The 24,525-nt window shown below is 35.1% G+C and overlaps 5 protein-coding genes across 5 annotated transcripts; 3 read left to right on the top strand and 2 right to left on the bottom strand.

The window, feature by feature from the left end:
* Positions 1 to 414: 414 nt before the first annotated feature.
* LOC117923395 lies at positions 415 to 5,263 on the top strand. The gene is made up of 5 exons (XM_034841656.1): positions 415 to 731; positions 1,662 to 1,874; positions 2,422 to 2,570; positions 2,646 to 2,714; positions 2,804 to 5,263. Exons 1-5 carry the CDS (start codon positions 534 to 536, stop codon positions 5,019 to 5,021), a joined length of 2,847 nt encoding a protein of 948 aa, XP_034697547.1. The 5' UTR covers positions 415 to 533; the 3' UTR covers positions 5,022 to 5,263.
* Positions 5,264 to 8,539: 3,276 nt separating this feature from the next.
* LOC117923076 (probable protein phosphatase 2C 28) lies at positions 8,540 to 11,139 on the top strand. The gene is given in 6 exon segments (XM_034841324.1): positions 8,540 to 8,555; positions 9,101 to 9,315; positions 9,393 to 9,666; positions 10,591 to 10,628; positions 10,631 to 10,747; positions 11,002 to 11,139. Coding segments are annotated over 6 exon segments (798 nt in total).
* A 117-nt stretch (positions 11,140 to 11,256) lies between these two features.
* LOC117924104 (putative germin-like protein 2-1) lies at positions 11,257 to 12,546 on the bottom strand. The gene is made up of 2 exons (XM_034842663.1): positions 12,430 to 12,546; positions 11,257 to 12,080 (listed from the first exon to the last, which is right to left on the bottom strand). The coding sequence occupies exons 1-2, from the start codon at positions 12,539 to 12,541 to the stop codon at positions 11,545 to 11,547; spliced, it is 648 nt and encodes a 215-aa protein (XP_034698554.1). The 5' UTR covers positions 12,542 to 12,546; the 3' UTR covers positions 11,257 to 11,544.
* A 3,550-nt stretch (positions 12,547 to 16,096) lies between these two features.
* Positions 16,097 to 17,444, bottom strand: LOC117924049 (putative germin-like protein 2-1). Its single transcript, XM_034842600.1, has 2 exons — positions 17,237 to 17,444; positions 16,097 to 16,954 (listed from the first exon to the last, which is right to left on the bottom strand). The coding sequence occupies exons 1-2, from the start codon at positions 17,349 to 17,351 to the stop codon at positions 16,419 to 16,421; spliced, it is 651 nt and encodes a 216-aa protein (XP_034698491.1). The 5' UTR covers positions 17,352 to 17,444; the 3' UTR covers positions 16,097 to 16,418.
* A 6,667-nt stretch (positions 17,445 to 24,111) lies between these two features.
* LOC117923075 (uncharacterized mitochondrial protein AtMg00820-like) lies at positions 24,112 to 24,525 on the top strand. Its single transcript, XM_034841323.1, has one exon. It carries the CDS (start codon positions 24,112 to 24,114, stop codon positions 24,523 to 24,525), a length of 414 nt encoding a protein of 137 aa, XP_034697214.1.

Genomic DNA, 24,525 nt, shown 5'->3' with positions numbered 1-24,525 from the left:
TATAATTGAGTAATCCATTTAAAATATTATCAAAAAAAAATTTATATTTAAATATTAAGAACTTATTTGATGGTGATTTTAATTTTTAACAATTAATTACATGAACCTTTAGTTTCTTTAACCAAATGAAAATCCTATAAAAAAAAAAAAAAACCTCGTTATTTTTAGTAATTTAAAAATGATTAAATTATTATTATTAAATTTACACACGAACAGCTCAATAAATAAATAAATAAACAAATAATAAAAAATACCTTCATAACTAATGATCAGTTGGGATCCACTTTGCTTTATATCCAAACGTCGCGCCAAATATAACCGAAAAGTCTCAAATCCCAACGGCTATTTTATAAAACGGCTAGTTTTCATGTCTCACTTTTTCACATTTTCTCTCTCGCTTATCTCACCACCCCACTCAGCATTCATCTTTCTCACCTTTTCTTACCCATTTTCCTGGAAAATACCTGAAACCTTCCGGGAAAATATAAGTAGGATTCCGACCGTCGTGAACGACCAAGACCGTGTCTCACCAGATGTGGTCCCACAACAACAATTTTCCTGCGAAGGGGTTCTCGACGCCTCCGCCGACCTGGAAGTCAAAGGCGTCGTTCTCTCCGGCGGCGCCGGTGTCGGAGAAGACGCGATCGATGGCAAATAAAGATGATCTTTTCCATGTGGTGCATAAAGTCCCCGCTGGTGATTCGCCGTACGTCAGGGCCAAACAGGTTCAGGTATGTGAGGTTTCTTTATACGACGTCGTTTTAGAATAATGGCTTTTGTTTCGTTTTCTCTCTTAATGGGTTTGAGTAGGGTTTTCGTGCTCGATTTGGTTCTTGTTTTTCAAGAATTGATGTACCGCAGTTCATCTGTTTGGTTCCCGGGAAATGTAGGAGAAGAGAAGAAACTAAGACTGAGGCTAATGTCGCTGTTTGGTTTGGTCGAGTACAGTTCTATTATTTTCTTGGAATTAAACATAAAAGAAACCATGAATCCAGGAATTTTCTTTCTATTTTCTAGTCATTTCCTTAGTTTTCTAGACAAAGATCTTCATTCTCTTTTTATTTTTCTTTTTCTACTTCTTTGAATATGTTTAAGCTGTGCATGCTCTTTTTTTGTTCTGGGTTTGTATGTCTTTAATTCACATTTGGGCATTGGTTAATATTGCTGGCAAGAATTCTTTTCATTTTCCCGGTAAAAGAAGCCAGACGAGTTGAGAACTACTTGAATTATTTTTGGTTTTCCTGGTATGGTTAGATAAAATTTGTTACATCTCTTAGGTCAAAATTTTATGGAAATCCATCATCTGATATGTTTTTTCCATTTTAGATGTGTGGTTAATCTTTAATTATTGTTTATATTTGGTTAACCTTTTGACTGACCATCTAAGTTGAAAAGAAGTTACTGGTTTTTCATGACCCCTGTTTGGGTACTCAGAAAATTGAGGAAAAGAAATGAGGCTTGGGTTTAACATTGGTTCCAAGTCTCAGTTGAGCAGAGCCTTTTTCTTTCTCAGGTCTCCAAGCAGTTGAAAAGGAAGTCTCAGATTCAATAATTTAGATTTTTGTTTTTCTTCACTCTTTTGTCAAATTGATCTGGTCTATCATTTCTAATTATGTTTCTGCTTATGTTTGTGGTTTGAATCTTGAATTCTTGAACTGTAGTTGATAGACAAGGATCCAAACAGGGCCATCTCCCTGTTCTGGGCAGCAATAAATTCCGGGGACCGAGTTGATAGTGCCTTGAAAGACATGGCAGTTGTGATGAAACAACTTAATCGTTCTGACGAGGCAATAGAAGCAATTAAATCCTTTCGCCACCTCTGCCCCCAAGAATCTCAGGAATCTCTTGACAACGTACTGGTTGAACTATACAAGGTTAACCACAGTTTCTTTGAAACTACAAATTATATTTCACTTGCTCTTTTCTGCAACTTTCTATTTTGCTTAGTCAGTAATGTTGTAGCTTGTGGTCTTGGTAAAGTCAACTGTTTTAGGCGGATATGCATATCCATCGTTCTCAATTAGTTCAAGATTTTAGGTAAAATGTGCCTAACTTTGTAGAAAGGGGCTTAGTGAAGGCATGAATTTTCAAGTAAATAAAGATGGGCGAAGGCCTTGATGAGAAAGATTGTCAGCTGAAATTTTTGAAACAAATAGCTGGGTAGAACTAAAGCTATAATTTTGTACTGCAGTCTATGAAGGCAGTGGAGAATGAACAGCATAAGAGATGATGAGTTTAACTTTACGCTTAGAAGATAATGTCTTTATGATAAAAATGAAAACGTATTGATGGCTGTCGGTTTCTCTTGGAGGAAATTAGCGACAACCCTTAATGTGCAAGAATCATCCCGATAATGGTTTTCATTTGATCAACTTTGGGAACTAATGCATATATTTGTATGTTCATTTGCATCGTTTGCAGAGGTCTGGTAGGTTAGATGAGCAGATTGAAATGCTTCAATACAAATTGAAAAACATTGATGAAGGCTCAGCTTTTGGTGGGAAAAGGACAAAGATAGCAAGATCTCAAGGGAAGAAGATTCAAATTAGTATTGAGCAAGAGAAATCAAGGTGAACATCAGATATACTTTCCTCTCTTTGGTTCTTTTTAGTTCATGTTTATCTGATTTCCTCCTCTTAGTGCAGGTTACTAGGCAATTTAGCCTGGGCTTACTTGCAGCAAGGTAATTATAAAACTGCTGGAGAACTTTATAAGTAAGTTTTTTCACTTCAACATATATTTGCTTCAAATATATTTCCAAGAAAAAGGGAGCATTAGTTTCACCAAAGAGATTTTGATGCAGGCAAGCACTAGCTCTGGATCCAGATAGGAATAAGGAATGCAATCTAGCAATCTGCTTGATGTACATGAACAAAATAAAAGAAGCTAAAGCAATGCTTTATGCCATACAAGTTTCATCTCAAAATGGAAGGATGGTTGATTCCTATGTCAAGTCTTTTGAACGTGCTTCTCAGATACTAACTGAACTAGAGGCAAATTCAGTCATTGACCCAAATGAACAGGAAGGTCATGAGGAAATGAGAAGGCATTTGAGATCTCTGGTTTCTAGAAACTCGATAGAAGTTAATAGCTGTATTAATGAGGAGAACGACCATCTTTCTGGCTTGGTTGCCTCTAGAAGGCGGGCAGGAAGACAACAAGAAGAAACCATGCTCTTGGAGAAACCAAATAGAAGACCTTATTGTCAAAACCAGTTTGAGAATAAGGATAATTTCTCTCAACCTGACGAAGAAAGTTCAAAATGCATGAGTCTTGGATTAAGCAGTGCACAGTCTCCACAGAATCTGTATGCTGATAAATGGAAAAAGGGAGCTCAGCTTGAAAACCCATTTGAGAAGTCTGATTTTTCCAGTAGAAGGAAGGGAAATTGGGTGAGTGCAACCGATAAAGTAGGATCTGTACAACGAAGGACTTATGGTTCTCCACTTCCAGTTAGAGGAAATTCAAAATTCCCATCCACTGAACAGAGAAGAGGTCCATGCTTGCTCAGTAAGGCAGATCAGAGAAAGAGTACCTGGGGAGAGAACACAGCAGACAGCCCAGGTCGTAAGCTATCATTTGAGGACCCCATAGCCAAGGAAGCAGGAGCAATGGCACCCCAAAATCCTGATGGACGCCTACAAGCTTCCAGTAATGCAAAGTTGAAAATCGCATTGCAAACATCAGAAAAGAGTTTACCATCTCCTGGGGGGTCATGGGGAGGTATTACTCGAGTGGAAAGTGAAGTAGTGACTGAACCCATCTCCTATTCTACCCTCAATGGATACTGGAAATGGAATTCTTGGGGGAGTGATGAGTACTCCCAACTGAAAAATGAAGCAGTTATAGAATCGAAATCACAACCTGTTGCAAATGGAAACAGGGAAAGGAATTATTGGGGAAATGTTGAACTGAAGAAATTCCAAATGAATGACAATAACTCGAGTCCCAGTATGCAGCAGATTTCACCAATAGCTAGGGCAGCAACACCAATAACTTTCAATGATGGCCAACCTGTTGCGGATGGAGACAAGCAAAGGAATTACTGGGAAAATGTTGAGCAGAAGAAATTTCCAGTGAAAGAAAGCAATTTGAGTCCCAGTATGCAGTCGAGATCACCAGCAGCTTTCAGTAAAGCAGTAGCACCTGCAAGCTTCAATGATGGGCAACCTACTGCAGATGGAGACAGTAAAAGGTATTATTGGGAAAATGGTGAGAAGAACAATTTTGCGATGAAAGGAAGTAATTCAAGTCCCAGTATGCAGTTGAAATCACCAACAGCTCTTGATAAAGCAATAGCACCAGCAACTATCACTGATGGAGAATGTTGGGAACAGAGCTCTGATATCCATGTCATGAGGGATATGAGATTGAGATATAGTTTTGATGGCAAATGTTTTAGAGAGAACTCTGGAAAACTGATGAGCCTCCAACAAGTTGAGGGAAATCCACAGCTGCCAATCCAGGATTCCTCTACAAGTAAAAACAAAATGAGCTGGGCAGATATGGTTGAAGAAGAAGAGCAAGAATTACTAGTTGGAAGAACTGTCTTCCTGGAAAGTAAGTTGGATTACTGCTATCAGAAACCCTCGTTTTCTTTCCAAACTCCAAACAAGTGGTATGATGGTTGGAGCCATGGAGAAGATTTTAATGATGAAAATCTCAATTCCAACATATTCCATCAGACTCCTCCTTCAGTGCACGAGATAGATAATGTAAGCTACAAGCTGGAAGCTTTTGATCTAAAGGATGGATACAATACACCTGGAAGTGATGTTTCATCAAGGAATAATCCAACTGCACGGCGTTCTTTGTGTTTTGACCAGCAGCAGAAACCAGACCCTGCAGAGCACTGCCGTCCATCACCATTGCCAAAGAAGGCCTTGAACTTTGAAGGCTATAAATTTGTTCCAGCAAATGATACCATGTCTACTTCTGGAAGCACCATAAGACCAAAAAGAAGGAACAGGCTGCAGGTTTTCCGGGACATAACTCTTCATACTGAAAGTCCACGAACATGACTTAAATGTTGTTTCGAAGAAAGAATCAAAGCAGGTCTTTACTGAGGCGGCAGGGTTTGATAATGGGGTCTGTGTTCTAGTTTTAGTTTGATATGAGGTCTTTGTTTGATCCATTTTCCTTTTTCCATGTTACATGATCAATGTGTTATTTTTTGCATGAAGTTCAGTATATCTGCTCTACATTTATATAGATACTGTAAAAAAAGTTTGCGAACACCCAGATGTGGCCTTCTGATTTTTCATCTACAGATGCTCCTGCTGTTCTTGAGACTTGCATATGAAGGGGAGGCACTAACCCATCAGTCTCCATAAGTATTTTCTTTTCAGAAAGTTCAAGGGCTTTCAATCTAACATCAGATGGCTTTAGATGGATTGAACCCATCTAATGCAAATATTCTCCCAAAACCTATGGCTAAATATCCTCCCAAGATTTTTATGCTCTTCTACAATCTGCTTTTGAATGCCCTTACTTGTTTGTCTGATCAGGTGTGGCTTTGGCTACTTCAGATTTTTAAAGGTTGAATCAATCAATCAATTCAATTAAGTTAAATTTCAATTAACCTAAGTGAGATATTTCTGTACTCAAATGAGCCCGAGTTCAACAACTTAATCTGATTGATCATCAGATACAAGTCCTCATTCTCATCATTTTGATGCTCCAATAAATCTTCAGTTGATTCCAGTCTGATCTGAGAAGAAGTGGATCGACACTCGGATCCCTGCAGCAAATTCAACAAACAATGATCTCAACTCTTCAAATCTGGATTGTGCAAATCTTCAACCCAGAAGCAGAGTTTCATTTCTCCATGGTGAAAACTATTTGCAACAAGGGCTAGTTATAATATTCAATGACATTAAATAAAATTTCTTTATACTATTTTCAAAATTATAAAATGTTCAAAATGTTTTTACGATGCACAACCACCAATTGAACATTTAATTAGATATAATTTCAATTATAATCCCCCACATTAAATTATTTAATATATCATTTAATTTTCTATTTAGTTACTTTATTACGAGACAAGAGTTTTTCTTATATTCAAAATTGGAAATTGTAAGGCTATATTTTTGTTATGAGGATTAGGCTTAGCTGCATATTAATTAATATAAAAATTCTTTTATTAAACTTATTTATTTTAAATAGTATTTAATTGGATTTATAATTATTTATTACCAAAATAATAAATAAAATAATACAAAAATCACATTTCATCTTAGATCTTGAAATATATAAAAGTTGAAAAACTTAACTAGTTTAGGATAATCTAGAATGTTAACTAAACCACACATACGAGTACAAAATAAAGAAAAAGACAAGATTTTTAACGTAGTTCCACGATCAATGTAATTCTCATATCCATTAAGTATACCAACACAAAAAAGAGTTATAATGGAGAAACTTTTGAAAATATCTCTCAATTGCGATGCACTCTTTAAAAACAAAACCTTAAACATAAAATGGTTAAATATGTAATAGGGGTAAACTCGTTAATTAACATATAAAAAAATTTCTCCAAAGCAACTCGACCTTCGACATCCCCAATGAAGTATAACAAAACTAATTCACACTTCATAATCCAAATAGAGTAATAATTAAATAATGGGAAAATATAACCAATATTATAAAAACAATTAATAACTTTTGAAATGTTATATACCAATCAAAGCAATATTGAATCAATATTTCTTTAAATTTTCAACATCAAATTTTCGTAATTATTTATAATTTTAATAATATATAAATTATAAAATTTAATATATTTTGATATTATTATTTCCACTCCACCACAATTGAAATAAAAATGATCCAAAAAAATGATTGGAATTACCAATTTTGAAAACATTGATATGATATCACAAACAATAGAACCATTTCCTTATATAATATTATTGTCATTTAATTAAACTGAGGAGCTAGCTAGGCCTGAGCCACAACGGGATTTTTGGGCTGATTCTTATCAATTTCTTGCCTGGATTGAGACCAAAATAAATACTTAGGCTATGTTTGGTTCTCAGAAAATTTGAGGAAAAATGCAAAGGAAAGAAAATACAAAGGAAAAATAGAAGGAAAGAAAAAGTGAAGGAAAATAAAAAATGGATTAAAAGTTGATAAGTTATTATTATTTTTTACTTCAAACTCATTTTATTTATTTTAACTCATTAATATAAAGATTAAATAATTTTAAAATACATAAGTTTTTAATTAGTTTTAATTATATTTGATTTTCTTTTATATTTTTCATAAGACAACCAAACATGAAAAAATCATTTTCCTTTACATTTTTTTTCTTTCCTTAGTATTTTCCAAGAACCAAACATAACTTTAAATACTAAACGGGCTCCATACCTTCAACATTTTGTCAAGGGTAGGTCTGGCCCAAATTAGAAATGGAACTGAAGTTGGATGCCAAACGGAGAGAGTGAGGGTCTTTTGGGCTCCCAAGAGAATTCTACTTCTCTGCTTTGAGCCTTAGAACAAAGGTAGTAGTCATGGAGAAGGCTTCGGGTTCCCTGACTTTCCTCAAATGAATGTAGGCTAAAACGCCTTCTAGAATACATTTCATCTTAGATCTTAAAACATATGAAAGTTGGAAAACTCAACTAGTTTAGGATAATCTAGAATGTTAACTAAGCCATGCATACAAGTACAAAATGAAGAAAAAGACGTGGTTTTATAATCAATATAATCTCTATATCCACTAAGTATACCAACACAAAGAAGAGTGATAATGGTGAAATTTTTTAAAATATCTCTTAATTGTGATGTACTCTCTAAACATAAAACCCTAAACATAAAAGGGTTAAATATGTAATAAGGGTAAACTCGTTAATCAACATATAAAAATGATTTCTCCAGAGCAATTCGACCTTCGACATCCCTAGTGAAAAACAACAAAACTAATTCAAATTTCATAATTCAAATAGATTAATTATTAAATAATGGGAAAATATAACCAATATTATAAAAACAATTAATAACTTTTGAAATGTTATATACCAATCGAAGCAATATTGAATCAATATTTCTTTAAATTTTCAACATCTATTTTTGGATCTTGAAAAATTCTATATTTTTTATAATTATTTATAATTTTAATAATATATAAATTATAAAATTTAATATATTTTGATATTATTATTTCCACTCCATCACAATTGAAATAAAAATGATCCAAAAAAATTATTGGAATTACCAATTTTGAAAACATTGATATGATATCACAAAGAATCGAACCATTTCCTTATTTAATATTATTGTCATTTAATTAAACTGAGGAGCTAGCTAGGCCTGAGCCACAACGGGATTTTTGGGTTGATTCTTATCAATTTCTTGCCTGGATTGAGACCAAAATAAATACTTAAAGACTGAACGCGCTCCATACCTTCAACATTCTGTCAAGGGTAGGTCTGGCCCAAATTAGTAATGGAACTGAAGTTGGATGCCAAACGGAGAGAGTGAGGGTCTTTTGGGCTCCCAAGAGAATTCTACTTCTCTGCTAACAAAGGTAGTAGTCATGGAGAAGGCTTCGGGTTCCCTGACTTTCCTCAAATGAATGTAGGCTAAAACGCCTTCTAGAATACATTGGAAACTGTCGTATGACACATCTAGCAGAGACCTTATGTAATGAATTCTTTTGCAACTGTATAACCCAAATGTTCCTGATTGATCTTATATGCACATAAATAATTCTATGGTTTCAGCAAATAGTTGAATTTTAGATTAAATAGAAGCTAACATCAACAAGTTATACAATTTTTATTTTTTAAATAAAGAAGTGCATCCAAATGGTACCTTTGCGAATAAATTTAAAATTGTATACTGTGACCCAGACCAATGAGTCGTGTAAGCTAGCCCATATTGAGCCCGTAATTGGCCTTCCAACAAAGGCCCAAGTCTGGTCTAGCCAGGCCCATGTTTACACCCAGCCTTGTTAATCATATCACGAATAAGTCAGAAATATTGCTAAATATGCAAATGGCCTGATTTTCATATGCTTTGCATGTACGACCCTTGTCTATTTTGCCATGAGAATGATATTACTTCTGATGGTCATCACTCCTTACACAACACATAGAAGATGATAAGAAGCTTTCAAGTCGTCGGCTTGTCACCCATGGGTTCCACTTAGTGAGAGGAAAACTGGATCATGGAATGGAAGACTACATTGTTGCAGAGAAGAGGCAAATCAACGGCAATGAGTTGGGGTTATATGCAATTTTTGATGGGCACTCTGGTAAACAAGTTGCAGAATACTTGCACAGCCATCTATTAGATAACATATTACAGAAGGCATGGGCGCATCTGATTTCAGCATTTTGTGTACGAATATCATCTCTTTTGTCCAAATCCTAATTATGCTGTAATAGTCTGATTTCTGGACCAACCCAAAACGAGCTATCCAGAGAGCATACGAAGTTACGGATGATGAGATTTTGGAAAGAGTAGTTGGTTCTCGAGGAGGTTCAACAGCAGTTACAGCAATATTAATCAATGGAGAGAAGCTAATTGTAGGCAGTGTTGGCGATTCTCGTGCAATAATATTTAGAGAAGACTCAGTGGAAGAGATAACAGTAGATCATGAGCCACTGAAAGAGGGAAGCCTGGTTGAGAGCAGAGGAGGATTTGTGTCCAAAATTTCAGGTATTCTAGCTATAATTTGTAAGCCACACGTTCACATTTCCAGTTGTAGGAGAAAATCTTGCACTTGACTAATAACATATGTTGCTTGAATAAAATTATTCAGATTTTTTTTTGGGCATGTTACAAGATAATGAAGCCTGATTGGTGTCAATATTGTTTCTAGTACTTCACTTTTTTGGCTTTATAAATTGATTTATGCTTCATATTGTTTCAGAGTTGTTGGCCAATTCTTATGAAATAAATCACTTGCTACAATGGGAATAACATTGAGGACCATATAAGTGATTAATAACAACCACAAATTGTTAGAGTTTGGTGACTAGAATTCTTTTTGGTTCGACTTGAAAAGCTTGTGGTGCAACATATATAGCAAAACTAAAATTATGAGAGTTTTTGGGGGGTTTGCGGTAGTAGCAGAGGGATCATGATGATTATACTTATATGCGATGATGTATAGTTTTTGAGTTATAATAATTATATTTTTACTGTAACTGCTCTAAACGTACCAATTTTTGATATAGTGAAACTTCTTCTCTCTGCTCGTAATTTTTCTCGTTTAGATTTTTTACATAAATTCTTTGTGTTCTTATTTTGTTTTTCTTATTGTTTATTCTTGTTATTTCGTAACATAAATTATACTATAATTTAATGTATTAGTACATTCTAAAAGAAGTACGTACAAAGCACTATAACGTCTAAAACTAATGGACGTCATAATCTGGATATGCCTATGAAGTACCAGCTACAGAATAATTGACACGAAATGTGTTATTCAATATAAATAAATAAATAAATAAAACTCCATCTGAATATGTGATACTAAGAAGAATGTTCTCCGTTGAAGTTAATACTAGATAGTTCTTATGGTTCTTCGGTTATATATGTTCGTTTAGCATTTACTAACAGATTCTGTGATATACTATAGGAGTGTTCCCCGGGTGGACGGGCAGTTAGCTATGGCTAGAGAGCATTCGGAGATGAGAAGCTAAAGGAGCACATAACTTCAGAACCAGATGTAGCAATTGTGATGATGGACACTGATGTAAAATTCATTATCTTGGCAGGTGATGGCCTGTGGAACGTAAGATTTTTTAGATTTCACTTTAATAAATGAATAGTATTTCTCTGTGAGCCTTAGTGCAACTATTAGGCTCATGTTTATTACTTGATACGTCACTCGCAATTTCGAGGGGATTTTACAACTGGCGCTGCATCTGAGGCCATGCTAAGAGATGTCATTCACTGCTGGCCTTGCAGTTTAAACAAATACAATTAAAACCAAGTTGATTTTTCTGAGGCTACTGTGTTAATAATTAATTTGTGTATAAAAAGCAGGTAATGTCAAACCAAGAAGCGGCTGACTGCATTAGAGAGTTGAGGGATGCTCAAGAAACTTCTGAGGAGTTGATTAAGGAGGCCTTGTCTAGGGGAAGCCATGATGATATCTCATGCGTTGTGGTCGCCGTCCATTGACAACCATCACTGCATGTTTTCTTTACCACTGCAACTTCTTGTTTCGATTTACATGTTTGCTTTATAAATTCTCTAGTGTGGCCAATTATAGTGTACGAACATCCATAAACAAGAAAATTTGAAAAAAAGAAAAGAAAAAACACAAGAGGCTTTTATTCCAAATCGGGTTGCAAGTCCTATAATGTCAGGAGGCAAAGCCCCTCTCAGGCATTTTAGGATTAAATTATTTGGGGATCATGGCGAACTTTCCAACATTCAAAGGAAGGATAATTATGGAACAGTACATAAAAAATTAAACAAAGGGTAAGCAAACTCGCTCAAACTGTTAATCAAAGACTCAAACAGACACAGAACTAATTGGTTGGACAGGCACTTCCTTATTCCGGCAAGCCTTCAAGCTTTTCTCTAGAACTTTGATTGGATGTCATTCACAATTTTATTGTCTGTCTGGAAAGCCTTGGCAAGAATGTCACTTGAAATGGCTGGATTAGATCCAAACACTGCATTAGCGATTGTGATGACACCAGGATTTTGGCTGCTGAGAGCAGCTAGGGCAACTGCATTGTGTTGTCCTGCATTTCTTTGGAAGTGGATAAGACCCACCGGGAAGACAAAAACATCCCCCTTTTGAAGTACCTTTGTAATGAGACGGTTATCAGGGTTGGACGTGACAAACCCGACTTCAAGGCAACCTTTCAGAACAGTTAAAATTTCTGAGGCTCGAGGGTGCAAGTGGGGAGGGTTAATACCCCCAGGTGCATAGTCCACGCGGGCAAATGAGATGCCAAGAGTGTTGAGTCCTGATAGCTGGGCTACTGTGACAGGAGTCACCCTGGATCCAACAGCGTTGGATGTGTTACCTGCTATGTGAAGGCCACTGAAGGAGAAATCATTGGCCTGAGCCAGCTTGGGATCCTTGCAGGCCAGACCATTCAATATCACTGCATGCACCATAAAGCAAAAACACAAGATATGAAAAATATCTACATATACATAAGTAGTTAATCTCTTCAAGAGCCAATCTTAAGCCACCTGATTAACATTAGAATAAAGTTAAAGAGAGAATATATATTTGTCATATTAGGTATGCCCGTGGTGTGGTAAATAAATAGAAACCAAAAGTTTTATTTATCCAGCTATGTTTATCAAGAACATGAGACAACCCAGTTAAGACCAAACAGTACTACAGTGCAGTCTTACTTGGGCCAACACTCCAAGTTTTATTCCTAGTTTCAAATCCGCAATTTACATATAACCGTAAGGCAGAAATATGCATAAGGCTGATCATACCTGGACTAGTGGAGTCTGCGATACAGAAATCTTGAAGAGGACTATTATCGGTTGCTATAGCGATAGTGAAACATAAAGCTAGGAGACCTAAAAAGAAAATGTGAGTGGCCATTGGAGTGTTCTAGATTTGGGTTATAGAAAGAATTGAGTTTTAGATGAACTATAAATGCATGCAGCCTCCTTTATATAGGAAGAGGTCTGGGAAATAGGAAGGCTTTACATTCAATAAAAGCTTGCCGTCCTACGTGCCAATGCACCGTGAATACCGTGTGAGGAAATAGTACGTGCCAATGCAGTTTGCTCATTCAATCATACGCATGCAATCTTTCCCTGAGACTTTTTTTTTCGGTGGTCCTACAATTAGGGGTTGTATATTAATGGGGTTGCTTGTCATCTTCATTTTTAATTCATAGAATTTAAGATGTTTGTTAATGCTTGAATACAATCTTATTAATATTAAATGATCAGTGTTCTTTCGCAGAAAGGGGGCAAGGTGTTCTCTTGTGCTTCTTTGCAGTGAAAGGGTCCTCTCAGTGACATGTACGTGTGGCAACCGCAAGAATAATGCAAGTTGTTAATTAGCAAAAATTAATATCCCACCATTATCTCTTTTGTTAAGAATTAAAATTCGGTTTGTCCCAATCTGTGACTGAGAGACTCCATTCCAAAATGAAGACGAGTCACTATTTTTTGCTCATTTTTGCGTTTTTCATTTGTTTTTTTCTGGATATATTGAAGATTGGATTTGGATGGTTCAGTTGATCAAACACCATATATGGAATGAATGGAAGAGGAATTTATGAATGAGGCAGGAACTATACCGTTTTGCTTGATTTGATCTGATATTTCATCAATGTATATTGTTTGTACTCACTTATAGTTAGGCTGGTAATTCTTGCTCAAACCAAGAATCAAGGTTCCTTATTAGTATTTTGGGACTTAATTCGAATTTAGAGTGCATTTAGCAATGATTGTGGGAAGAGTTTTTAGCCTTTTTAACCTTTTAAAATATTTACTTTTCAAGAATTAGAAATACTAGAAACACTTTTCAGAATCATTGTCAATCACACTCTTAAAACATGCGTATAATATTGAGATCCACTCAAATTTTAAGTGAATACATGTGAAGACCCAAATTTTAGGTATTGAGAACTGAACCTGTGACCTCATATCAAAGGTTTGATCATAAGGTTTACTCATATCCAAGCTAGTAATCAACTTGATAGCACGATTCTTCTAAAATAAATTAAAATCTAATTTTAAATAAGTTTATTAAATTAGAATTTATGCAAGGTGATTATCTAAATTTCTACCATAATATAATTCCTATGATAAAATATTTTCAAAGATTCTTTATATATATATAATTCAAGTTAGTATATGTTAAAAAATTTAATATAAATTTAAAACAATTATTTAGGTTGTTACTTCACTTCTTGGAACTTGTTGAAACTCTGCCTGATTTTCTTATGGTTCTCATAAACTATATTTGTATCTAAAAATTTTAAGAAAAAAGATGTGAGCATTTTCATATTGCTTAGTAGGTGCGTTGCACTTAAACAAGTTAAAAATTCTAGATGAATATAATACCATCATATATTAAAGTCTATTTGGCTTTATATTAAAAAACAATTTAGGGCACAATTATTTTGTTTTTAAGGCTCCAAATTGTTTTTAAAAATTCATAATACTATTTGGTCATTATTTTATGTTTCTAGTTTTTAGAAACAAAATGAAATAAAGAATAGGTTTTAGAGAAAGTCTTTTTTTTACCAATTTTTTTTTGAAAAGGAAAACATAGAAAAAAAAAATAAAAAATCATAAAAAAATCAAATAAAATTGAACATGATATCACTTTTTTTTCTCTCCACGATTCAATATTGATATTAAAAATCTTCAAATATGACTTTTCATGATACAACAAATAATTTGTGGTTAAAATGGTAATGATTCCCACCATATGTTGCATGTGAATTATTCCCACCATATTTTTATCAATGAAAAGTAACTTTGTGGTTTGAAGTAACATTTTATATAACATTTAGTTATAACAAAAAAAAAAAAATCATGCCAAAAAGTAATATTTGTTGTAGTGAGTGTATTTTTTTAATACACTTATTACATCTTAAAAAGTAAAAACAATGAAATGACTAAATAGTTTAAATTTGTGGAGATATAATAGAAGCAAATAAGGTGGTGCACAACAAGATTGTAGTGCACAAAGGGGATTGTGGCATATGAGGAGAGTAGGCACACAAGGTAGGCATGGTATAGAGTAAAGATTTAATTCAAACGAGTTTCAAGGTAAAGCGTGTTCACCACAATAAAGGCATAAGTGGAAAAGGTAAGTATACGGTACAAACATGTATTACAAAGAGAAAAGATTTACTAGATCAAATTTGTTTTAAGGTGAAGATTGTTATAAAATGTTTCAAATACCTAATTAGTATATATTCTTTTTAGTAGAGAATATTGTATAAAATATCATTTCCTAATATATCATCACAATAATGATTTTCTTTTTATAGAATAAAGAAATTTATTAAAAATATTTTTATAAATATCATATGTCAAGGAGAGGAAAAATAATTATGAGATGAGATGAGTTTGTGAAAACTATATATGATAGAACTATATAGAAAGTTTTTGACACTTTCAAGTACTCATGATTGTTCAAGTTGTAGATATAAAGAGCAAAAAAACATAGCATGTTTCAAGACTAAACGGTTATATTGGTACATCTGTTTTTTGGTCTTCTATAATGTTTTTTATTATATAGTGAAATGATTTTCTCATCTATGAATATTGGCATGGTTGCTTACACTAATATATTGGCTATGAAGCTTCTACCTACATATTATATGATATAAGAGCTTACATTAGCGCACTAGATATTCTAAAAAGAAAGAACGAAAGAAATAATTTATTAAACAATGAGTTGGGAAAGAGTATAAAAATACAATGATGGAATATAAATATTTTTATGAAACAAATCTAGAAGTTTCGCTTAGAGCTGCTGAATAGTTTTCAGTATAATCCTGTCACCTACAATGGTCATATCCGAACAAATTTGTAGTTTATCGGTCATGATTTGCACGTATTTTATCACCCATGATTTGAGCTAGAGTGTCTGTTGCCTGATAAAATTAAGCTTCAATGAAAGGACTGTAATTTCCACTGTCAGCCTAGTTGTAAGTTGTCTATATATATATATATAAAGATATATACAAGCTAATGTGCTAAAGCTGTCCTTTTAGTAAAGCTTCTATAACAAGGGCAATGGACACTCCAGTCCAAATCATGAGCTGTAAAATATTGGCCAATTAGTATTCGGATATGACCATTGTGGGTGACTTAATAGGATTAAAGGAATAAGCATTCTGTTTGCTCTTTCGTACTTATGAAAATGGATGCGTCCCATCTCCCCCCCTAAAATTTTGTTTCTCTTATTTCTCATACTATCAAGAGAGCAAGAGACACAAAACTTGTTAATATATCACTAATGCTATTATTTGATCAGTAGATTTTCATCTGATTGATGGTTGCCACGCTCTTCAATGATTCTTGTTTGCAATTTTCACTTTAAAACGCATCTACCTTCTGATCCATTAAATTTTGTTCTCAAACTCATCAGCACAATGTATTGACATATCCATAAAGAAGTATATGCATCAAATTAGAAACGAGTTTATTAACATTTTAAACAAGAAAAAACCAAAAAGGCACCACATAGAAAGAGGCTTTTGTTCCATAAACGATTGCCAATCTTATAATGTCCACAAGCAAAGCCCCCTAAGCTTTTTGGAATTACATGATTTCGGGATCATGGTGAACTTCTTGGCATGAAATTACACACTGATTTTGGAATACTACATAGAAAAGCAAAACGTAAGCAAACTCACTCAAACCGCTAATGAAAAACAAAGACAGACAGAAGACTGATTGGTTGAACAGGCCCTTTCTTGTTCCAGCAATCCTTGACCTTGTCTCTAAAACTTTGATTGGATGTCTTTCACAATGGCCTCATCTGTCTGGAAAGCTTTTGCAAGAATGTCACTCGAAATATCAGGTTTAGATCCAAACACTGCATTAGCAATTGTGATGACGCCAGGATTCTGGCTGCTCAGAGCAGCTAGGGCAATAGCACTGCCGGGTCTCACGTTTCTTTGGAAGTGGATGAGGCCAATGGGGAAGACAAAAACATCACCCTTTTGAAGTATCTTCGTAATGAGACGGTTGTCTGGGTTGGAGGTGACAAACCCGACTTCAAGGCAACCTTTCAGGACAGTTAAGATTTCAGAGGCCCGAGGGTGCGTGTGGGGAGGGTTGATACCCCAAGGTGCATAGTCTACCCGGGCAAATGAGATGCCAAGAGTGTTAAGTCCTGGAAGCTGGGCTACTGTAACAGGAGTTACCCTAGATCCAACCGCGTTTGATGTGTTGCCCGCCATTTGAAGACCACTGAAAGAGAAATCACTGGCCTGAGCCAGCTTGGGATCCTTGCAGGCCAGACCATTCAATAGAACTGCACCACAAAGTAAAAACTTAGCTTAGGCAACTTTGTTAATGCAAGTGTCAACTTAGCTTAGACGTACAAAATATATTTAGAAGTTAATCTCCAAGAGTAGAGCTCAAGGCAGTTGATTAACATTAGAATAAGGTAAGGGGAGGGGGGGTAAGAATCTACTGGGTGAATTAGGAATGTGCTGCCAGTGTGGAAAATAAATAGAAGTGAAGGTTATTATCCAGCTCAGTATTTCAAGACCATTCAAGCATAACGCATAAACATGCACAAAGGTTATGATACCTGTACTGTTGGCGTCTGCAACACAGAAATCCTGAAGAGGACTAGGATCTGATGCAATAGCAATGATACTAAAACATAAAACTAGGAGACCAGAAACGAAAATGGGAATGGCCATTGGAAAATTCTACCTCAGTTTATCACAGGAATTGAGTTGTAGGTGAAGCTAAGATAATTGAGATTTCAATTGTGGATGAACTACAAATGCATGCAGCTAGCTTTCTTTATATAGAAGAGATTTCAGAACTAGGGAAAGGTTCACAGATTAATAAAAGCTTGCTGTCCGATCCTATATGCATGCTATCATTACCTAAAGACTTTGTCTTTTTCCTAGTGGTCCTACGAGGGGTTCAATTAATGGGTTTGATAAGGCTTATAATCATTGTGCTTTTGCAGAAAGGGGGCAAAGTGTACCCTGGTGCCCCTAAGAACTGAAAGGGTACACTCATCCTAATACCCCAGTGGAAACTGTAAGAACAGTGCAATTTGTTTGCAAAATATGCTACCTTCTCCCTTCAATTTGCTTCTAGGTGCTGCTTAGGATAGAGGTTAATAGAAATGGTAAGAGGCAACCCACCATATGTTAAGAATGAGATTTTATTTTTATTTTTATTTTTATTTTTGCTTCTGCTTAGATTAGATCTGTATGGCTTGGTCAACCAAACAGCATACATGTAATGAATTGAAAAGGAGATAGAGATTGACATAGGAAGCTTACCATTTTGTTTTATTTAATGAATATTTCATGGATGATTGTAGTGACTTCCACAAGTTATTTTTATACAAAATAGACACCTCAACAACATTCATTTTTATATATACATATGTACATATGTGGTTGCCATAGGCTTATTACCACCTTAGACTCGAGTGATTCAAGAATAGTACATTGGTGGATTAAGAATACAAGTTTTCCGGATGTCATTAGTTTAACGAAAGCAAATGCCTATATGATTTCTGATATTTCCCAACTCGGGCTTGGGTTCCTTTGGGAAAGAACAGCGAAAGGGACAGCCGGCTACCTGCAATCCATGCATTTAAACAGTTTAGTTAGTGCACTCCTACTTGTGATTCCTTCAATAGTTTGTTGTATCATTTTGTCTAGAGAATGTTCTCAACCCAGACAAAACATAGGAAACATAAACAAATAGGTTAAATCATCATTTATACCAAACTTTTAAGATAATTAATATGAGCCCCACAATTGGACCATATCCATCTATATATAATTCATATGAAAAAAGATAAGTTTAACAAATTTATATACCCTTCCATTTTCTGTGAAGCAACAGCATTATCCCTTAGCAATATGAGGTGTTGCAACCTGGTTGGTGGTTCAGAGCTGAAGAAAGTACAACTGAAAGCAATTGAACAGAAAAGACCAATTCAGCTATTTATTAATTAGCAGCTGCGTGTCAGCCATTACTAGAGGAGCCCTATATCTAAGGTTATAAGATGGTTCATTATAGTATACAGACCATCGAAATAAAACATGACTAGATTAAAAACTTTTGACACGGGCTATAAAAGCAATTGCCATATGTACCTCCACTATTCACCATCGTGGTCATAAGATGAATAATTGCTATCAAAAGTGGCTGATTTGTTAGAATATGAAAATAAATTTTCCTGGTGATAAAATTAAAGACCGTTGTCAGATGATTTCTTTTAATAATAGTTCTTTTACTACCTTAAATTTCCTTAATATAAACCATATTATAATCCATTAGAAGATAATTAAAATATAACATTTTCAATTTCACATTTAAGCTATGTTGCACCATTATGTAAACCAGTTAATGTCAACTGATCTTAGATCAGACTTTGATCACTTCTTCTAAAAATCAATGGGTATTTAGTGAGGATAGGTCAAACTTTTTATGACATTCGATATCACACTTTGTAGACCTATTTTAAGAGTCATTGTTTTAGTGACCCATCCCCGAGCTTAAGAGGGGCTTTATTGCATCCCAACATCTACATTGACAAATAATTATGCCAATAGGTAAACATATATAAATGTTATAGACACAAACTTGTATGGTACGTACTTATCAATGTAAGAAACCATGGATGAACAAAATTAGGCACAAAAGAAAAAAAGAAAAAGGTATAGAGTAGTGTGCTTCCAGTGTCCTGGCGCGGCAGCAACTAGGTTAAAAAAATGGACATAGAATAAACAACATCCAGTTTGGAGGACGCATAAAAATCAAATTCAACCTCAGCAGCAATTATTGTGAAGTCATTTCACTCATAACAAAAATTTCGTTAGAAGTTCGATCATCCAATCTAGACATGTCTAGTAGAAGGGCATATCTGGTGGGAGAATATTCGCTTCATATGCCAGAGTGTAGTGGGAGAATAAAAATGATATGTCTAGTAGAAGGGCCACCTTTTGCTAATTTAAAGCATATGAAAATGGAGTTGAAATTTGAATATTTACCAATGGAATAAGGACTTCACACTAGGAGAAAATGATGAGATAGTCACACAACTTTAGTAGGGGTCCCATGACTAAAGAGTGTGTATATTAGTGTTCAAGAGAGAGGAGAGTTTCGCCTCTGCTAACCATTACCATACTTGCTGCTAGCGCCAAATTAAGTGGAAAAATTTTCTGTGGTATGGGCCTACAGTTGGGGTGCTATTATGTCGATAGCAACAATACAATGGTTTTAGACTTGGTGTTTCATGGGCCGCAGAAATAGGCCCAATGTGCCAAAGGTGCGTTTAACCGCAGATAGGGTCTGTATGTAACCCAATTCTTTGCAGTCCCATCTCCTTCATGTTCAATCTTTTGCACATCTGCTCTCTTTACCATGTGTTGCTTTCTTATCTTTCCTTCTACTGCATTGACTGTGTTGTTAAAGTGCCTAAACATGATATGCTTTCTTAGTTTTCCTTCTACTCTATTAATTATGTCATTTAGGTGCTTTGCTATCAAATTAATTGGATGTTTTGAGGTAGTGAAGAAGTGGAACATTGCATGAATGCTGAGTGTAGTGATAATACAAGAGAAATTTTAATTTACTATTTCATGGGTCCCAAATTTATATTTTTATTTTTATTTTTTATTGTTGGAATATCTAGGGTAGTAATTCTATATGCAATAACCTACTAGTGATGATATATATATATGAATAGGTAACGAATTGCGTTTAGTTTTGTTACAGAGCAGTTAAAAGAAAAGGAAGAAAAACATTTTAACACAATCCGAGAACTTATTTCCAACATCTGAAATGAACCGGGACAAGGAGAAATCACGTGCATAGATATATTTGGCATTAAATGTCAAATTCTCTCCCCGGGTGATAGATATCCATTGTCTCTATAGTTAAGAAAAGAATCAGAACTTGAAGCAAGTTGCAGATGTCAACTTGGTTACTCACATCTAAGGTAGCACTCTATTGGAGAACACGATCTTTACACTTAAGCGCACTAGATATCCTGAACTTATTTCCTAGTGAGAAGGATATCTGCTATCTCTAACATTGATTTCATGCAAGAAAAGAATCAGAAGTTCAGGCTAGATGCAAGTATCAATTTGATTATTTGCTTTGAAGATAAAACCCTTCTTGGAGAATATGCATAGATTCATGGAAATTTACATCTCCCATAACCTTTTTTGTTGTAATCCTATATATGTAACTTATATATTGTAATCCCATAAGGTAATACATAGATTTATCACATGATTGCATGGCTTAAAAATGAGAATCATTTTGACTGGGAGAACCTACTCTTCATGGTTCTAGTACCCGGCTTGATTTCTAGTTAAGATTCTTAATTACACTAATTAAAATCTAATAGAAACATGTTAGGATAGACCAAAATCCTTACTATTTAAGGAGAAATGCGAAAACAAAATATCCATACTCATTCCCCATTCCCATATACCAAACATGCCCTAAAAATAATTTATATTGAATAGCCATTCTCCTAGTAACAACATAATGAAAAAGCAAAAGTAAATAGACTTTAAAACTAACATTTGAAGACACGGACAAAAATAGGGTTAGTTGGTTGGATAGGCCTTTTCCTCTCTCTAGAACTTGGATTAGATGTGGTACACATTGTTCTTATCTATCCAGAAAGTATTCACAAGAAAGTCACTTGAAATATTTGGTTAATTTAGATCCAAACACTCAATTAGAAATTGTGATGACCCTAGGATTTTGGCTACTTAAGAGTTGCGAGGTCTACCACAATGCCATGTCTTTCTTTGGAGGTGGATGAGACCAACAGGGAACATAAAAACATCACCCTTTTGAAGTACTTCTATGTTGAAGACGTGCTTAGGACTGCTGGTTTTTAGTTATTTTGAATGTTTCAAAGTTGTTGTTGCTAGTTTTTAGGTGTTGGTTGTTTTTCAGTTTTTGCATGTTTGTTCGTGACTTAATCCTTTGTCCACGTTTATAGTGGGTAGTTGTTGATTAAGTTTTTTTATTTATTTATAATTTATAATGATTAATGAATTGATGTCGTTCAAGTTTATTCTTTTTCTGCAATATCTTTCCACTTTTCTTTATCCTTGTTTTTGAAAAAACTACAATTGGTATCAGAGCCTCTACTCTTAAGGGACCAGTGGTGTTTAGGTTGAGTTCTCAAAGACGCCATGGAAGTCAAATCAAACTTTTCTTCAATCGCCCCTCTAGTCTTTGATGGTGACAATTATCACTTCTGGGCTATTAGGATGGAGACGTACCTTGATGCTATGGATCTCTGGGAAGCTGTAGAAGAGGATTATGAAATCATTCCTCTTCCAAACAATCCGACGATGGCTTAGATTAAGCATCACAAGGAAAGAAAAACAAAGAAGTCCAAGGCAAAAACCTACTTGTATGTTGTCATTTCTTCCACAATCTTCACTCGTATCATGTCATTAAGATCAGCAAAGGCGATCTGGGATTATCTCAAGACAGAATACGAGGGAGATGAAAGAATAAGAGGAATGCAAGTTTTGAATCTGATTCGGGACTTTGATTTGCAGAAGATGAAGGAGACATAATCCATCAAAGAGTATTCTGACATGTTGCTTAACATTGCAAACCGAGTTAGATTACTTGGTTCTTCCTTGCCAGACTCAAGGATAGTTGAACAAATCCTTGTGACGGTGCCTAAAAGATTTGAGGCCTCCATTACAGCCTTAGAAAACACTAAGGACTTGTTAATGATCACACTCGCGGAGCTTTTAAATGCACTGCAAGCATAGGAGCAAAAAAGAGTTATGAAGCAGGACAGTGCTATCGAGGGTGCTTTACCAGTTAAGCATCACGTGAATGCAAGAAATAACAAAAACAAGAAGGGTAAAAAACATCAAGGCGCAAATGGAGAATATACAACCAACAACAACAAGAGCAAAGTTGGAAACAAAAAGAAGCCCCATCATCCCTAGCAACATTGTGGTGGAAAATCTCATCCGTATTTCAAATGTTGGAGAAGACTTGACGCCAAGTGCATAAAATGCAACCAGATGGGGCATGAAGTTGTCATATGCAAAAACAAAAATCAGCAACGTGGTGAAGAGGCACAGGTTGCTAATCAAGAGGAGGATCAACTGTTCGTGGCTACATGTTTCTCTGGCATGGAATCAAGTGAGAGTTGGTTCATTGACAGTGGTTGCACTAACCACATGATACATGACAAGCATCTATTCAGGGAACTAAGAAGCACAAACACATCAAAGGTTCAAATTGGAAATAGGCAGTATATAACTGTGGAAGGAAATGGAACAATTGCAATTTCAAGTTGTTCAGGTACAAAGCTCATTTCTGATGTGTTGTATGTCCCTGAAAGTGTTGGACAATAAATTGAAAAGGATTATAAAGTTGTGTTTGAAGACAAAAGTTGTTTGATTAAAAATGCGGATGGCCAAGATATTTTCAAGGTAAAAATGAGAGAGAAAAGCTTTGCTCTAAATCCATTGGAGGATGAGCAAATCGCTTTCCCAATCAAAGAAAATATCACAGAGGTGTGACACAAAAGGCTTGGGCACTATCATCATTAAGGGCTATTACAAATGAAATCCAAGATGATGGCGAATGACCTTCTAGACCTTGATGATCACATTCCAAATTGCAAATCATGCCAGTTTGGTAATCAAAATAGAAAACCATTCCCCAAGGCGACATGGAGAGCATCAAAGAAGCTGCAATTGATTCATTCAGACATTGCAGGCCCTCAAAGAACACCTTCTTTAAAAAATAGTCTTTATTATGTTGTATTTATTGATGATTTTACTCCGATGTGTTGGATTTTCTTTTTGAAGCACAAATCTGAGGTAACACAAGTCTTCTGGAAATTTAAGTCAAAGTTGAAAATGAGAGTGGTTGTAGAGTTCAAACTCTCAGATCAGACAATAGCAAGGAATACACATCTGAATCATTCAATCGATTCTGCAAAGAGGCGGGCATTCAACATCAATTTACTACTCCATATACTCCGCAACAAAATGGAGTAAGTGAGAGACGGAATAGATATATTTTGGAGATGACAAGATGTATGTTACATGATAAGAATCTACCTAAGCAGTTCTGGGCAGAAGCAACACACACAACTATTTTCTTGCAAAACAAGCTTCCCATAAGAGCAGTAAAGGATCAAATACCCGTTGAGGCGTGGTATGGCTATAAACCATCATTGCACTTCCTTAAAATATTTGGTTGTTTGTGTTTCACTCACGTTCCATAGGTCAACAGAGATAAGCTAGAGAAAGAGCACTTCCAGGCATCTTCATTGGCTACAGCTCAATTATAAAAGCTTATAAAGCTTTTCGATCACAAACTAGAAATATTGTTATAAGCAAGGATGTGCACTTTGTGGAAGATGAAAAATGGAACTGGGAAGATGCAAAACAGAATAATAGAGATTGGAAAAATGACATGGTAGATGATGTTCCAGTCAAAGGCACGAGGTTGCTTTCTGATGTATATAAGAGATGCAATATTGCTATATGTGAACCTGCAGACTATGAAGAAGCAATGAAGAATCAAAATTGGATGATTGCAATGAAGGATGATCTATCAATGATAGAGAAAAAAAAAACATGGGTTCTTGTTGAAAGGCCTAGAGACAGGAAGGTGATTGGAGTTAAATGGGTGTATAGAACTAAGCTTAATGTTGATGGTTCTATTAACAAAAACAAAGCAAGACTTGTTGTGAAAGGTTATAATCAAATTTTTAGTGTGGACTACTCAGATACGTTCGCTCCAGTTGCTCGATTAGATACCATCAGGCTACTGATTTTTGTAGCTGCTCAAAATGATTGGAGAGTGTATCTACTCGATGTCAAATGA

Source organism: Vitis riparia, chromosome 10 (assembly GCF_004353265.1).
Source record: "Vitis riparia cultivar Riparia Gloire de Montpellier isolate 1030 chromosome 10, EGFV_Vit.rip_1.0, whole genome shotgun sequence".
In the NCBI taxonomy this organism is placed as follows: Eukaryota; Viridiplantae; Streptophyta; class Magnoliopsida; order Vitales; family Vitaceae; genus Vitis; species Vitis riparia.
This window is presented reverse-complemented; position numbering and strand designations above follow the sequence as displayed.